Genomic DNA, 17,592 nt, shown 5'->3' with positions numbered 1-17,592 from the left:
CTGGTCATGGACCAGATTCATATTTTTGGATTTTTTAGTGTAGTAAGGAAAAGTAAAAGACCAAGATACAAAATAGTAAACTAATAACTAAACTAAACTTGCTGAGATTAATTAACCAAGAGGCAACTTACTAAACTAATTTAAGTAACAGCACATTAAACATTAAATTTTAAACTAATTAAATACGAAATTGTAAAGCAAGCTAACTAATCAAACATAGGGTTCATCATTGTATTCAAATCACAAAATTCTTAAAATCAATCCATAACAGTTGTAATACCTATCTAATGGAAGCTTAAAGGAGCATAACTAATCAAACTTAGAGTTTATCCTTGTATTCAAATCACAAAATTCTTAAAATCAATCCATAACAGTTATAATACCTATCTAATGGAAACTTAAAGGAGTAAGAAAAACAACTAACATCAAGTTAAACAAGCAGGAAATAGAATCCCAAAAAAAAATGGTTCTAAGCCAAAGATCTCAAAAATACACCATAAAGTTCAAACTAAAATTAAATAGAAAGTTAGGGAATAGAAAGAGCAAGCTAGATAGCTGGAGATGGAGGCGACAAGCAGTGGAGGAAGGCTGGGCAGCAGCAGTTGGACCTCTTCGAGGTTCTTCAAGCTGCGGTGCTATAATACACTAGTAATAGAATAGTAATGGAAATGTTGCGGAAGAAAATGGAATACTGTATTGAATTGAAAAGATAACTGCTCTCTTCGAGGGAGATTCCTCCATAAGAAAATACAAGATGAAATCTCAGAATAGCTTAGATGATCGCGGGCAAAAAAAATTGCGGTGAGCAAGAATTCGATAGAAGAAGCCATTTTTAACTGTAGCTGCGTTTTTGTTATAGTGAGCGAGAAAATGACCTCTAAAAAGACTATTTTTGCCGAAAATAGAATTGGTAGAAGAAGCCCTCGCATAGCACATTTTGGCTCTTTGACAACGACATTTTCGCACCGCTAAATGTGTTGTTATATTTGCGGCAAGTTTTCACTGACGCAAAAGGTCATTATAATAACCTAAGCAAATTTCTCACTTGTTTTGTTTCCTTCTCCCCCATTTTTTCTTTTCCCCCTCCTCGATACTCCCTCTCTATTCTCGGTGAGTTTGTTGTCGTCCTTCCTAAGTCGTGCCTACTATTGTGCCGTCGCACCTCATCAAGGAGGTGAATCTCTCAATCCTCCATCTATCTCTTTCTCCATTCGTGTGTATGTGCATCTCTCTCTCTCTCTCTTTCTCTCTCTCTCTCTCTCTCTCTCTCTATCCGTTCGTTTCTACCATTCTCTATTCCACCCTAATTCTCTCTCTCTCTCCGGTCGTAGCCTTTAATCTCTCTCTCTCTCTCGCTTCCATATTTGTATGTGGGGGATCTCGACTAGAGCATGGACAAGGGGCTAATGTTCAATGAATAACTCTGTGTTCTTCAATTTTTTTCCCTCCCGTTTTAGGTAAATGCATTGCAAGCATGCCATCTGAGCATAGTGCTATTGCCTTCATCTCTGTTTGTTTTGATTTCGTAGATTTGGAATTTCTGTGTGTTTGGGTAAATTCATTTTTTTGGGATAATCTCTATGATTGCATTGTTTAATAAGTGATCTTAGGAGATGTTTTTGGCATTGTTACTGTAGATGTTTTTAGCTCTACCCATTTGAAAATCTGGTGTTTTTCCTTCCGAGTCTTCTAAATTGTTATGCATTTTTGCAGAGTTACTTCAAATTTCTCAAACCATTGATGTATTACAGAGTGTTGGGTTCATAGGATTGGGAAATATGGGCTCCAGTATGGTGAATAATATTATAAAGGCAGGATACAAAGTGGCCTTTCATGACATGTAATGTATTTGGTTTTTTTTTTTTTTTTTTTTTTACTTCTTCATGACTTGCCAGGAAAAAAAATTAGTCAAAACTTAATTGATTATTTCATTCGTTTTATATTTTGAAATGAGAATGATTCACTTAGTGTAAATTGAATTGATTATGTATTTGTGGAGGCCAATGAACTTGTAGTTCATACCAATTAAGCCTTTTCAAGTGCGATATTAGTTAACTTGCAATGCATTTATCTACATTTTGCATTATCATTTTTTCTCTCCTAAAATATTTTCTCTCCATACAATTCTTGCTTTGTTGATTTTTCTTGCCATTGGTAGTGGTGCATTAATGGCAACATCTCCTTGTGGAGATTAGTGTATTAGTCCAGTTTGGGTTACCGTCTTGGTTGGCTTTGATGGGGATGTGCAGAGCGGTTGTTATTGATCAAAAGTTATTTGAGTTTAGAAAGGAGAATGAAAGGTGGTGGAGAATCACAGAGAGTAGTCATCGTGTGGTGAAATACATTTCCTTAGATCATGAAGCCCTGGGTAGTTGGGTTCTATGGTGAAGGAATGTGTAGCATCTTTGGGCTCTTCAGAGTTCTCAAGAACTCGTAGAAAAGGAAATATTGTGTTAATGGTGTGGAGGGATTGTAATTATAATGGTAGATTTATCTTTCTTTCGGAGTTCGGGCATGACAAGAGGAGAGGTCTAATAGTGGTGCTGGAAGGAAGGAAGGGGAGGGGTGGAGGAACTTTGGAGATACATTGAAGGAGCTCAATCCCCCTTCCTCTGTTTCAAGTGTGAGAAACAGAATAGCTAGTGTTTTCCAGGCAGGAAACTCAAAGATGTTTAGGGTGAGGGTGGTGCTCCATCATTGACAGTAGGCAGTTCACGGTCGTACAGTGAGGTGCTCCAAGCACAGAAGGTACGACCGCGAGTCGTGAGTGCTATGGTGCCAGGCGTGGCCATTTCAGAGATCATGCAGAGTCGTGGGGAGATGGCAGCGTATTGTTGGGGGCAAATGAGGAAAATATTCTAAAGGTGCTGGGTGATATGAAGGAAAAAGTCGGGACTCTATTAGATGAAATATATTGGCTGAAAAGCTATGTCAAAGGAAAGGAGGTGCTGAAGATGGGCTTGGGCCGTGATTCGGGCTTTATTGAAGGGAGGGGCTTGGGCTGTGATTCGGGCCAGAGGGAGATGGGCGCAGGGAGGGTGATGCCCGATATGTTGGGTACTAGGTTGGGTCAGGCCGTAGGCCCAAAGAAGGGGTGGAGGGCTAAGTAACGGGCGATGCCCAATATTTTGGCCCAAGGGCCGAGTCATTCTTCGGTGGCGCTAATAAGCTCCTTGCCGATTTCCACACCGGCACAGAAAGAACCGCCGATCGTTGTCGACCACCACGGTGAGCCAGTAGAGTCATTTCCACAGGAGGATTTGGAGGACGACGAGATGGTAGAGTAGCTGGTAGTGGCTGAGACCTTGAGGGTTGATTTCCAGTCGTTGTCAGGTGGGTTTTTGTTGAAGAGTGCTTAGACTCAGCCGTGCATGATGGTCGAAGGTCCGGATGCTGCTCCTGTGTAGTTAGCCTTGGCAGAGGATGGGTATTTGGTTGATTTCTCGTCGTCGCCTCGTGGGCTGTCTTTGGAAAATGCACAAACTCAGTCGTGCGTGGTGGTCGGAGGCCCAGAGCTGATTCCTGTGCAATCAGTTTTGTTGGAGCATGGCCCTTCATTACTAGGGTCTCCGTTAGGCTCTATTTCACTAGAGATGGGTTTTGTTGAGGGGAATAAGTTTAGGGATGGGGTCGAAGAATTGAAATTTTTAGCTCCTGCCAGTGGGGAATCAAATCAGTGTGTGGATCGGAATTGGCTTTATTTGTTCCTGCCAGTACTGGTGAGGAGGGGGTCATTCTAACTCTTTTGTGTACACTCCCTCCTAGCTCTAATTATGTGAGTTGTTCGTTAAATTGAATTTTCAAGAAGGTAGAGGAGATTCAAGCTGTCATTAGGGTTTCGTTTGGAGGTTAAGAAGAACAATTTAAGGCTCTCCTTGTAGCACTGGAGGCTAGTCATTCGAAGTCAACCACAAAGTGGGATAGGGAACTTAAAAGGCTAACTTGTTCCATTAGTTATGATGTAAAAGAAGAGAGTGGCGGAATGGATAGATCGAAAGGGAGGGGTAATATAGTTTATTATGAAGCCTAAGATTTTATTATGGAATGTACAGAGACTCAATGATCGCAATAAACGCCCCCGTATCAAATCATTATTGCAGATGTGGAAAGGTGATGTGATGTGTTTTCAAGAAACAAAGTTGCGATTTATTGATAGGAAAATTATGCAAAGTTTATGGGGGTTCTCGTATATGGGTTGGACTCATTTGGCCTCTTTGGGAGCCTCAGGTGGAATGTTACTTATGTGGAATAAAAGAGTGGTTGAGTCGATTGAGGAGTGTATTGGAGATTTCTCGGTTGCGACTAGATTCAAAAAATGTGGTTGATGGATGGGAATGGACATTTGCAGGCTCCTATGGTCCTAACATGGATAAGGACGTGAGAAGGTTGTGGGAGGAGTTGGCTGGCCTATATTTGTTATGGGATGTGCCGTGGTGTAGATTTTAACACTATTCACTTTCCTAGTAAGCGATCAGGGCACTGTCGAAATTCTATGGCCATGGAAGAATTCTGCGAGTTCATCTTTGATCTAGACCTCATGGATCTCCCCCTGGTAAGGGTGAGTACACTTGGTCAAATGGGCAGGTTTGGTCGAGATTGGATAAATTCCTTGTATCTCCTTTGTGGGAAGCTCAATATCCAGAAGTAAGTCAGAAACGACTAGCTCGAGTTAGTTCAGATCATTTTCCATCATTTTGGATTGTGGGGGTATTCACAAGGGGCACCTGTATTTCAAGTTTGAAAACATGTGGCTAACAGCGGATGGGTTTGTGGAGAATTAGTTTATTGGTACTCCAAGTTACATTCTTGCAGGCAAGTTGAAGGCACTGAAACAAGACTTGAAGAAGTGTAATTTGGAGGTTTTTGCTCACATTGACAATCAGAAATCTACACTGTTGGAGGAACTACAAGAGCTAGAGGAAAAAGAGTTATTGGGAGATAATTTGGAGGAGGTGTTATTGAGGAAGAGCTTGGTTATGGCAAACTTGGAGAGGATTTTGTTGTCAGAAGAGACTTTATGGAGTCAAAAATCCAGGGCCCTTTGGTTGAAAGAAGGTGATAGGTGTACGAAGTTCTTTTACAAAGTGGCTAATTCACATCGGCGTAACAATGCTATCGAGTCACTTCAATCAGGTTCTCAGGTGCTTTCTTCTCCTCCCGAGGTAGCAAACCATATAGTACATTACTATAAGACCCTTTTCACAGAATTGGTTCCTTGAAGGCCAAAGCTTGATGCCTTGCATTTTGGGGCAATTGACTCGTAGAGTGTGGGTGTTGTGGAGAGACCTTTCGTTGAAGAAGAGATTTACAAGGTCATATCTGGCATGGCTAAGGATAAAGCGCCGGGGCCAGATGGTTTTTCAATGAGTTTCTTTCAAACTTGTTGGGACATTGTGAAATGTGATGTTATGTAGGTTTTCAGTGAATTTCACTCTTTTCAAAAGTTTGAAAAATCCCTTAATGCGAACTTTATTGCTCTTATTCCTAAGAAACACCGGGCTTTGACTATTGAAGACTTTCGGCCTATAAGTCTGGTTAGTAGCATATATAAGATTATCTTAAAGGTTCTTGCTAACCAACTTAGTCCAGTGTTGGAACACATTATTTCCAAGTCTCATAATGCATTTATTCGTGGGAAACAAATTCTTGATTCAGTACTCATTGCAAATCAGTGCTTGGACCACAGATTACGGGAATGAGGTTCAGGTGTTCTGTGCAAGTTTAACATGGAGAAGGCATATGATCATGTGAACTGGGAATTTCTCTTATACTTGCTTGAGAGATGTGGTTTTGGGGATAGGAGGATTTCATGGATGCGTCATTGTATTTCAACCGCTCAGTTCTCAGTTTTGGTTAACGGCACACCTATTGGTTTCTTTTATAGTTCATGAGATTTGCGGCAAGGAGATCCTCTATCTCCTATTCTATTTGTTATAGTTATGGTGCAGGCTGCTGTTGGGGGAGGTTTCTTATCTGGCTTTCAGGTGAGCAATGGTTCTGGTGGCCCTATTATCATCTCACACCTTCTTTTTGCAAATGATACGATAGTATTTTGTGAAGTGAATAGTAGCCAAATCCAAACTCTACGAGCACTATTACTTTGCTTTGAAGCAGTGCCAGAGCTAAAGGTGAATTTGGACAAGTCTAAGATGGTTCCTATGGGTGCGGTCTCTAATATCCTCAGTTTAGTAAGCCTCCTGGATTGTAAGGTGTCTTATTTGCCAATGAAATATTTGGGCCTTCTGCTGGGAGCAACTTTCAAGAATAGAGTTATATGAGATGGGGTGGTGGAGAAGATAGAGAAAAGGTTGGCTGGCTGGAAATGGTTGTATTTATCAAAAGGGGAATTTTGACCAAAACTGGATGTTATGAAGGTTGAAAATTAGTATGTAAATTATGTAGGCTCTTTGAGGGGCCTGGACCTCCAACATGTAACTCAATGTTTGTAGAAACTGAATAATTGTATTACTGAAGCATTGAAAAGTACTTAAAGAAATTACAGATAGACTTGGTCAAATGCTGACCAACAGACTCAACTTAATAACTGACCCATTACTAAATAATTGACCATAAAAATAGAAATGGACCTAAACGAACCCACTAAGCCAACGTGGTCCAGTAAACATAACAGACTCAAACGGACTAATTCAAAAAGGTAAACTAGATAAGACAACGGGCCCTATACAATTGACTCAGCCCACGTGCTTAAGACAAGACCCTAAATATTAGGGTTTCCTTCACAGTCGTAACATATCCTCTCTTCAAAAAACCATGTCCTCAAGGTTTGGGAAACGCCGTTTGAGCTCTTCGTGTTCCACCCATGTCGCATCTTCTATGGCCATCCCTTTCCATTATACCAACATCTCCCCGCTTGTCTTCTATCCTTTCTTGATCAATCTCCGATCCAAAATCAATTCAGGCTCAGTCTTTAAGATTCCCTCCATAGTTACCCTTGGCAGCTTGGTAAGTGGCTCTATGTGTTCTCCAACCCTTTTCTTTAGGCAAGAAACATGAAAAATAGGGTAGATCTGTGAGTTTCGTGGTAGATCTAACTTCTATGCAAATTCTCCTATTTTTTTAACCACCGTGTACAGCCCATAATATCTCGATGATAACTTGAGGTTTCTTCGCAGCACGACGGACATTTGTCGGTAAGGTCATAACCTTAGATACACTCTGTCTCCTACTTGAAACTCCCTATCAGTTCTTTTTCGATCGGCATATAACTTCATCTTGGCTTGTGTTTCCTATAAGTTTTCTTGGACTAGCTTGTTGATAAGCTTTCTATTTCTGAGTTCCTCATCCACGGCTTGAACCCTTGTGGACCCTATTTCATATGGTAACATTCTTAGGGGTGGCTGTCCGTAGACCATTTCATATGGTGAAACCCTAGTTGAGGTATGCTCTGATGTATTGTAAGCATACATAGCCAGAGTTAGCCAGACCAGTCTCGTGGTCTGTCTCCTGAAAAACACCTCAGATAGCCTTCTAGTACTTTATTCATCACCTCTATTTGGCAATCAGTTTGGGGGTGGTAAGCTGAACTCAGTAGAAGTTTAGTGCCACTCAATTTGAAAAGTTCTTTCCAAAACTGGCTTATAAAGATTGAGTCCCTGTCACTGACAATGGTTAGTGGAAAACCATGCAATTTAAATACATTGTCCAGAAAAATACGTGTTACTGTCACTGCTGTATATGGGTGTGAAAGAGACATGAAATGAGCATATTTGCTCAATTTGTCTATCACCACCCTGATCACTGTACGTCCTCCTGAAGGTGACAGCCTTTCAATGAAATCCATTCTTATATCCTGCCAGTTTCTGGTGGGAATTGGCAAAGGCTGGAGCAGGCCTGTGGGTTGAATTGTTTCCACCTTGTTTCTTTGGCATGTATCACAAGCTCGGATGAAGGCTCGAACATCCCTCCTCATACCAAGCCAGTAAAATTCTTTTTTCAATCGAGCATATATTTTATATACTCCTGTGTGGCCCCCTAATGGATTGCAATGGAACTGCTGCATGATCTCTTGTTGGAATGGCACCAAGTTCCCCAGATGTAACCTGCCCTTGTAAAAGAGTAAGTTATTGCGGACTTGGTACTGAGTTTGGTCCAAGATCCCCTGATAGTAGTTGCTCAACAGCTCCTGTAATTGGGAATCTTGGGGGTAAGTTTTCTTTAGCTCTCCTATCCATTGGGTTTGCATGAGGCTTTTGGCTTGTGAGTATGGGTGATTGGTTTGGGTATTGTGGAGGAACAACTGTTCGTGTTCTGTTTGGGAGGAAGGGCTGGATTCTGGTATGGTGTTTTGGTTGGTTGTTGGTTTTGGTTTTTCTGTACAAGGTAGCCTAGATAGGGCATCTGCCACTTTATTGGTTTTTCCACTTTTTTATTCCATCGAGAAATCATAACCCAGCAACTTGGATACCCATTTCTGTTGGGCAAGGGTGCCCACTCCTTGCTCTAAAAGCTATTTCAAGGCCTGTTGATCAGTACGGACCTTGAAATGTTGCCCCACCAAGTAATGTTTTCACTTCCTTATGGCCATCACCAAGGCCAGCAGCTCCTTCTCGTAAGTAGATAGCATAAGACTTCTCCCTTTTAGTCCTTGACTTAGATAAGTAATCGACCTGCCTTCTTGCATTCACACATCTCCCAACCCTTCACCTGAGGCATCACATTCCACCACGAAATTCTTAGTAAACTCAGGTAATTTTAAAACTAGAGGGCTAACCATATCTTCTTTCAATTTGTCAAAGGCTGCTTGAGCCTTGTCAGACCATACAAAAGAGTTCTTCTTAAGTAGAGCTGTTAGGGGTGTTGCTACGGCACCATAACCCTGCACAAACTTTCTGTAATACACAATGAGACCCAAATATCCCCTTAAGGCCTTAAAATTTCTGGGCAGTGACCAACTCTGCATTGCTGTAATCTTGTGGGGTTTAACACCATCTTTAGAGATTAAATGACCAAGATATTCCACAACACTACAACCAAATACACACTTTGACTGTTTTGCAAACAATTGATGAGATCTTAATGTATCTAGTACAATCTATAAATGGTGTAGATGGTCTTCCAATAACTTGCTATAAATTAATATATCATAAAAAAAAAAAAAAACCAAAACAAACTTTCTTAAATGGGGTCGAAATATCTCATTCATCAACCCTTGGAATGTGGAGGGGGCATTGGTAAGCCTAAAGGGCATTACCAAAAACTCATAGTGACCCTCATGGGTCCTAAAAGCTGTTTTGTGTATGTCCCCTTCATGCATTCTGATTTGATGGTAACCAGAATGCAAGTCCAATTTAGAAAAAATCTCAACCCCATAAAGTTTATCCAATAGCTCATCAATGTTAGGGATATGGTATTTATCTTTTACCGTATCTTTATTGAGGGCACGATAGTGCACATACATTCGCTAACTCCCATCCGCCTTCCTAACCAGCAACACCGGGGATGAATAGGGACTTTGACTCCCTCGTATAATTTCACTTCTTAACATCTCTGTCACCAGTCTTTCAATTTCTGTTTTTTGGTAATATGGATATCTGTAAGGTCGAACACATGATGGTTTTGAGTTTTCCTGCAAAATAATTTTATGGTCATGACTCCGAGGTGGAGGTAGACCATGGGGTTCTGAAAACACAGCTTCAAAATCTTTCACTATTTTTGACACTGCTGGTATATTGGCTTCTTCTGCTGTCCTCACTTCCCCTCCAATTAAATGCAGCCAAACTCCTTTAACAGCTCCCTTTTTCAATTTAGGAATATGTTCCTCTTCTTCTAACGATTCTCAGGGTGGTTGTAGCCCCTGCAAACTTACATTCACTTCCCCTGAAATTAAACTGCATAGTTAAGTCAGTAAAATTCCATAAGATGGACCCGAGACCTCTTAGCCAATCAACCCCTAACACAACATCACAACCTCCCAAAGTCAATAAATAAATATTAGCTTTAACCCTTAAATTCTGTAGTTGGATAGGAACTGCCCTACAGTAACCTTGGAAAAGAAGGCTATCTCCATTAGCCACTTTAACTGTCAACTGGCTTTCTCCCACTGGCGGGTTTGATCTCCTTACTACATATGGATCCACAAAACTGTGTGCTTCCTGTGTCCACAAGATTTAAAACCTTTTGATGATTAATAAAGCCCTCAATCCTCATGGTCTTAGGTGATAGTGAACCTGCCATGGCATGCAGTGATATGCCTAGCAATTCCCCTAACTCATTTTCTTCCTTAACAGGGTCATCTAATTGAATAAGGGCCAGCTTTCCTTCATTGGTTTGAGCTTTCCTTTACTGGTTTCAGCTTCCCTTCATTGGTTTCAGCTTCCTCCTCTTCTTCCTCCTCTAATCCTTCAAACAGAAAAATCCTTGGCCGGCTACACTTGTGATTAAAATTGAATTTCTCATTACAATAGTAACAAAACCCATTCTCTATTCTTTCTTGCATTTGGGCAGGAGAGATTCTTTTTATAGGAAATGTGGGTTTTCAGTTTGGGTTGTAGGCAGTGGGATAATTTCTGTTTTCAGGTCTGGGTGGTGGTGGTGGTAATCTCATTAATGGTGCAGGTGCAAGTAATTTTGGTGTGTCGGGAAATGTGGTTTGGGTTGGATTTAAGTTTTTCCTGGTTCCTCCTTTTCTTCAAGCAACTTCTTCCTCCTATAATTTAACTAACCCAAAAGCAGCTGAAATGGAGTTAGGCTTAAGCATGGTCACCATTATCTTCAAATCATCCCTTAACCCACTAATAAAAGTGCTAATACGGAATTCCTCCGTTAATCCATTGATTTTATTAGATAGGTACTCAAATTCTGTTTGATATTCTTCAATAGTAGCAATTTGTCTCAACTTAGTGAACAACCCTACTGGATCCTCATAGGTTGAGGGTCCAAAACGCACTTTAAGTGTAGAAACAAATTCTTCCCATCCACCAATAGGTCTTGAATCCATTAACCAACAATACCAAGAAAGAACCTTTCATTCCATATGAAAAAAGGCTATCTGCAATTTTTGGTTCTCAGGAGTATTAAAATAAGCAAAGAATTGTTGTGCTTTTAAGATCCATTCCATGGGTTCAGACCCATTGAATTTTGGAAAATCCAACCTTAAGGTTCTAGCATGAATGCCTCAATTCCCTTCAAATAAAGGATTATTACTGACATGATTTCCTTTTGGTGGATTACCTGTTGTTGTTGCCAACTGTTCATAAGAAGCTGTCAAATTATTCAATTATTGTAACACTGCTTCCAGCATATGTTTTTGTTGGTCTTATTCTTCCCGTAGGTGCACGGTTTCTCCCTTCAGCATGGACACTGCTTCCGCCAACTGAGCTTGGCATGTATCCTCAGCCATGTCGCAGGAACGCGGCTGTGATACCACTGTTATGAAGGCTGAAAATTAGTATGTAAATTATGTAGGCTCTTTGAGGGCCTGGACCTCCAATATGTAACTCAATGTTTGTAGAAACTGAATAATTGTATTACTGAAGCACTGAAGAGTACTTAAAGAAATTACAGATAGACTTGGTCAAATGCTGACCAACAGACTCAACTTAATAACTGACCCATTACTAAATAATTGACCATAAAAATAGAAATGGACCTAAACGAACCCATTAAGCCAACGTCGTCCAGTAAACATAACAGACTCAAACGGACTAATTCAAAAAGGTAAACTAGATAAGACAACGGGCCCTATACAATTGACCCAGCCCACGTGCTTAAGACAAGACCTTAAATATTAAGGTTTCCTTCCTAGCCGTAATATCGGACTAGACTGGTTCTACTCCTAGTTATAGTAATCTATTGAGGTGTGTTACAATTATTCCCCGCTAATAACCATTTCCGGAGACCCAACCTGCCGGCAAAAGTATTTTTACCTCGCGTGAAAAGTATTATTTTGGACGAATTTCTTGACGGCAAAATATATTCTATCCGAAGAAAAAGTATTATTTTGGACGAATTTCTTCGCGGCAAAATATATTTTATCCAAAGAAATTCAAATGTCACCGCAATTGATCAACCCAAAAGACAAAAAAAAAAGAAACCCCAGGGCCCCTCGTGTTGTGCCCGTCCAAAAGCAAGAAAGGAAAAACCTTGTCTTTCAACCGGTGCGTCCAAAAACCGAAAGGTCAGAGGACCTCTGGTGCGTGTGTCGCTTTTGGAGGAAAAGAAAGTAAAAAAAAACCGAAAGCCCCTGCGGGGGTGCTGCCTGGGCCGTAATCGAGAACCAGTATATACCAATTTTTTATTTTTTAAAATCGTTATATTCTTAAATCGATGCTTTAATTTTTAACGATTTTTCAATTTTATTCGATCTAATTTTTTGATTTTAATAAAATGTAAATTTTTTATAAAAAAAAAATCTATTTATATATAAAAAAAATCTACTATGTAAAAAAATTCTGCTCTATGAAAAAAATTGCTATAAAACAAAAACTGAAACCATGCGTAAAATACCCATCTGAATCTTACGGGTATGGATTCTTACGCCGCGTAAAATACCCATACGCGTAAGAATCCATACAAAATCCCTTCTGAATCTTACGCGTATGGATTCTTACGCGTGGTTACTGGTTAGAAGGAGTTGGGGGGGCGGGGGGGCGCGGCGCGAGAGAGAAAAAAAAGAAACCTCAAGCGTCTAGTGTTTGGTCTCCGTTTATATATACTATATCCACCTCAGAGAAAGAGAGAGAGAGAGAGAGAGAGAGGACCTACGTAAAGGCCATTTTTTTTATAGCTTTTATATATGCATGTGGGTCTTCGATCTCTCCGGGCAATGTTTTCTTTTTTGTTTTTTTTTTCTTTTCCTGACTTCTGGGAATGGAATAGCAAAGGTCATGGTCAGCAGCAATGGCAGCGGAATGGTTAAGAAGAGCAGCAAGGAGGATCTGGTTTGAAAGTATTTCAATGGCAGAAATGAAAACTGATTCGAGGAGGAAAAAACCCAGTTGCTCAGATCCTCTCGACAACTAGCAGATTTATTTTTATTTTTTCTTTCAATTTGTGATGAATCTAATACAAAATACCCTCATTTTTCTCATCATTTTTTAGTCTGGTATTTTGATGGTAATTATTCCTAGTTCATGGGGAAAAACCGGGTGTATTTTGGAATTTTAATCTCTTAATTTTTCAAATCCCGCCCAGCACCCCAAAACGTGACTTTCTCTTCGACAGAAACTTTCCGTTTGAGTTTTTCCCGTAGTGGATTCGTGCGCCAAAGGGTAAACAAAATCGACTGTCTATAGAGTTTTCCTTCTCTGGGTGAGGATCTTTCCTTCCCGTCTTGATCTTCTTTCCTTTCTTTTGTTTTTTTTAAACAACCGTTGACTTCTGCCACATTAGCAGCGACGTACGCATATTTCGTCCACAAAGTCGTCTGTACGTAGTATTGTTGTTATTGCAGAAAGCGGAGGTTACTGGTCATCATGAACATGGTATCCAGTTTCAGAATCAAAGTTATCCAATTCTTGGAGTAAGCATATATATATATACTTTTAATTTTTAAACTTAATTTAGAATTTCTTACATGCCATTTTTATGAACGCTGTTCTTGCAACTTGGAATTTATCTCTCATTTACAAGTTAATCATCATCATAAGTTCTTTCTATATATCGTAGAGCTAGCCAGCTAAGTTTGAATTATAGTACGTACACTTGTTCCAACTCATAACTTTTATTGTACGTCTTTGCACTGCGCGCAGAAAATGGCGGTCATGGGTGAAGACGACAACATTCAGAATACGAGGTACGTACATCTCTAAATAATCTACTAGTTGTATATATGTACGTAGCAAATCATCATGAGCTTATCTGAATAGCATTGAAATAGTTTATCAGTACCCATCCGAGTTTAAGCACCATGCACTCCACCATAAACTATGGAGAATCTCCATCTTGTAACTATTTGATACTAATATACACACCCCATGCACACTCTTCTTCTTCTTCTTCTATTTCAGTTTTGGCATGGGCTCACAAACTAGTGGAGTTCGCGATGTGGGACATTATGACATAACTTAACAGAAATCTGGAAACTTGGCATTACCCACTCTGCGGCCATTATAAACGGGTTCAAAGGTGAGAAGCCATAATGCCTATAGGCATGGCCTTCTTTGTAGACGCTTTCATGGGTGAATATTGGATGCTCTTGCTTTCCAGTCTTGCCTATAGCTGTGTAAGCTGTTTCACATCTCCGCTCATTTTTTAAATAATAATTTATGAATATTAATGGTATATATACAAGCTCTAAGCCTCTTGGCAATAAATACTTTATAAAAAAGTGGATCCAACTATGTCTCGTGGAGTCTATCTTTTTACAAAATATTTGCGCAAGATTTATAAATTCGAGACTTGTTAATAGCATTACTCTTAATTTATTTATATTGTACTACTACATGCAAATGTTCGGGTATGTCTGTCACTTCAAATGCCATTGTAAAATATAGGCGCAACAATGAAAAAGTTTGTCCTTAATTACACAAATAACGAAAGAGAAACTTTGGCATTTTTATTTGAAATAGGGGTGGTAATATGTGATATAATTTGTTAATCCAACGTGAACACGATAAGAAATTAGCAGATTCGGATTTGATATTAACGGATTCGAATCAAAACAAGTTGACTTATTAAGATACGATTCATTAACAGGTCATTAATGGCTTAATCTGCTTAACCCGTTAGTGAACCGTTTAGACCTGTTAAGACTTTTCTTTTATTTTTAAGGCCTTTTTTTTTTATTTTTATTCTCTGTCCTAACCTCTGCAACGAAATAAGTCGCTTCATTGTGTCAAAAAATGTCTATTATATTTATCGACTTTTGGTCTGCTTTGACAATGCTAGCCAGTTATATATATTTTGACCAAGTCGGAGTACTTGATCTCTATACTAATCATTTGGTGTTACCGCAGGGGGTAGGCATCTTGGCAATATCAGCACTACAGTTACTTTCCAAATCTGGAACAAACGCATGTCCTGCATGGTTGCGCCCAAACTGTATCAGTGATCTACAGAAGTTTCTATTCTTTATGGCGTTAACCCTCAAAGCCCTTGGGGTATGTGGTCAAACTGCATCCTTGAATTCTTTCTTGGGACGACAAAGCCAAAACCAAACACCGACTGATAAAGATGATGATCAGAAAAAGAAAAGGAAAAGGCCAGGGAAGTTCGGACGCATACTCGGAAGATGCGTAATTGTGTTACTTGTCATCCTTGCAATTATTGTACTTTCATACATACCATGGTATGTCCAATTTGGAATACCGGCAATAGGGATGGTAGTGGCAACCCTTCTGTTCATGAGTAGCACATCTTCATACAAACATGCTGCACCGCAGGTGGGTCTTCTCACAACTGTCCGTAGAGTGTTGGTATCTTCGGCTTCAATGATATTTTGTCGCCTCCCACAACATTCTAATAGAGTCTACGATAATCATCAACCTAGTCGTCACTTTGTGCCTCGCACCCACTCCCTCAGGTTCTCTCTCTCTCTCTCTCTCTCTCTCTCTCTCTCTCTCTCTCTCATACACACATAATGTTGGCTGGATTTTCCAGAAACTGATTTAACACAAGAAGGTAGCAAATTGGACGAAGAAAACAGGGGAGTATGAGGAGCTTAATGCAGAATTTCCTGCAGAAAATTGGTGCAGAAATAAGGGAGAGGAAAAGAGGAAGAGCAATCGTTTTACCTCTATGTTAATCACTACGTAATTCCAGCAAATACAAGTAGAACTTTTTACAAGATTTTCACCTTACATGTTACAAGCCATGATCAGACATGTACTTTCAAATGCTACTAACTAAAGTTCACAAAACACAACTCAAGTTAAAGAAATAAATACACTGCAGTAAAACTTATACTAGTAGCACACTAATCTAGAAACTTGATGATTCAAAATTATTAGTTTTCAATGCAGAAATTTGACTGATGGAATTATTAGAAAGCAATGATCGATCTTATCATTTTTCATGATTTATGTTGTTTCCATTCCAAGTATTAAAATCATGGTAGCAGAATTTCAGCTACTGCATGTTAGCAAATATTGTTAACTGATCTATGAGGTAATTAGAGTTAATTCGTTTATTGATTTTTGATCTGTAAGAATCGGTCTGTTACAGGTTCGGTAGCATCGACACTTGACCAAATACCCTTTTTATAATGTGCTAACATCTTGGACTTTTCAGGACATCTTGCACAATTTATTAAGTAGCAGAAAGCCTATTGCCCATAACGATCTCCTGAAACGCTTATTTTTTTTTTTAATTGCAGGTCCTTTGTCAAGGATGTCGTTATCGTCCAAATTCAAACTCCAGATGAAAAAGCAGAACACATTATCAAAAGAACAGAATTAGAGGACGCCAAAATCTTTGCACGCATGATACCTTTGTGGATTACCTTCATTATGTGCGGGGTCGTGAGTTCCATAGGTGACACTTATTTCTTGGAACAAGCAAACAACATGCAGGATGTCGTTGGAGGATTTACGGTCCCCTCTTTTATATTACTAGTCTTCCATAGTATTACAAAATTTGTGTTCAGCAAACTGTTTGCAGTGGTTGCTAAAAAGTTATTTGAAAAGGGACTTGGAAAATCTATATTCCCCATTGGAGTCATAGCAGCAATGTTATTTTCTGTAGTATGTTGTGTCATTGCTGCAGAAGTTGAGACGAGGAGGCTGGACTTGACCGAGGATCGACCTGACGCGAAAATCCCAATGAGCATGTTTTGGCTTCTTCCACAGTATTTCTTTCTTGCTGCCATTGATGGAATATCTGATTACCTTTGTGGTGACCTTGAGATAGTCTCTGGCTACAGCATTGCTCGCTTTTGTATCGCTCCAGAGTACTCTTCCTCCGTAAGCTTCTACTTGAGACTTTCTACCAATGCTGCATTTGGATTAGGACCCATAGGCAGTGTCATTTCAGTTCAAGCGGCGGGTAAGTTCAGCGAAATTGGAAGGAGTTCAAGTTGGTTTCAGGAAACACTGAATGAGAGTCATTTGGATTATTACTATCTGACTCTAGCAGCGTTGTCATCCATAAATCTTGTGTTGTGCATCTTGGTGTCAATCTGGTACATCTGTCAACACCTTAAGGCGACGATTGGTGAACTGTTTACGACCGATTCGATAGTCAAGAAGCTGCTTGGCACCATTTTTTCCTTCCATATTTCATTAAATTAGATGTACAAACTCAAGTATATATGAAGCTGTGTTTTCTGGTACACTTGTAATCTTACATGAGCGGTGCTACTCTGCCCGTTCAGTGACTGCTAGGCTAAAATGTCTTTTTTATTTTTTTTATTTTTTTATTCATATTTTTTTTATAATTTTAAAATATTTTTTAAAAATATAAAAATATATCAATACACTAATAATTACTTCCTTAATAATTAAATAAAAAAATTAAAATTCATAAGTGTCAAAATGAGGAGACAAATTGAGTAGGTAAAGTAGCATTTTTTATCTTATATATCTATTGAATGAAGTTTGTCAATGCCATAACTCGATCTTGTTTTCAATTCACCCTTCAATCTCCTTCATGTTTCACCATATCTGATTTAGGGCATGTTTGGATTAGTTGTGTTAA

General features: G+C 39.4%; 1 protein-coding gene across 1 annotated transcript; it reads left to right on the top strand.

The window, feature by feature from the left end:
- Positions 1–12,688: 12,688 nt before the first annotated feature.
- LOC121264019 (protein NRT1/ PTR FAMILY 5.5-like) lies at positions 12,689–17,269 on the top strand. Its single transcript, XM_041167045.1, has 5 exons — positions 12,689–13,480; positions 13,710–13,753; positions 13,968–14,182; positions 14,916–15,481; positions 16,274–17,269. Exons 3-5 carry the CDS (start codon positions 14,099–14,101, stop codon positions 17,184–17,186), a joined length of 1,563 nt encoding a protein of 520 aa, XP_041022979.1. The 5' UTR covers positions 12,689–13,480; positions 13,710–13,753; positions 13,968–14,098; the 3' UTR covers positions 17,187–17,269.
- Positions 17,270–17,592: the final 323 nt, after the last annotated feature.

The sequence above is a fragment of the Juglans microcarpa x Juglans regia genome, chromosome 5D (genome assembly GCF_004785595.1).
Source record: "Juglans microcarpa x Juglans regia isolate MS1-56 chromosome 5D, Jm3101_v1.0, whole genome shotgun sequence".
Taxonomy (NCBI): domain Eukaryota; kingdom Viridiplantae; phylum Streptophyta; class Magnoliopsida; order Fagales; family Juglandaceae; genus Juglans; species Juglans microcarpa x Juglans regia.
Note: the sequence above shows the minus strand (reverse complement) of the source record. Positions and strands in the feature narration are given on the sequence as shown.

What these genes read in the sequence shown, in the direction of transcription:
- LOC121264019 (XM_041167045.1), top strand. Translation starts at nt 14,099, where the DNA reads ATGCCTATAGGCATGGCCTTCTTTGTAGACGCTTTCATGGGTGAATAT. An exon ending in CCAGTCTTGCCTATAGCTGT is followed by an intron (nt 14,183 to 14,915) that starts GTAAGCTGTTTC and finishes GTGTTACCGCAG; the next exon opens with GGGGTAGGCATCTTGGCAAT. An exon ending in CCTCGCACCCACTCCCTCAG is followed by an intron (nt 15,482 to 16,273) that starts GTTCTCTCTCTC and finishes TTTTAATTGCAG; the next exon opens with GTCCTTTGTCAAGGATGTCG.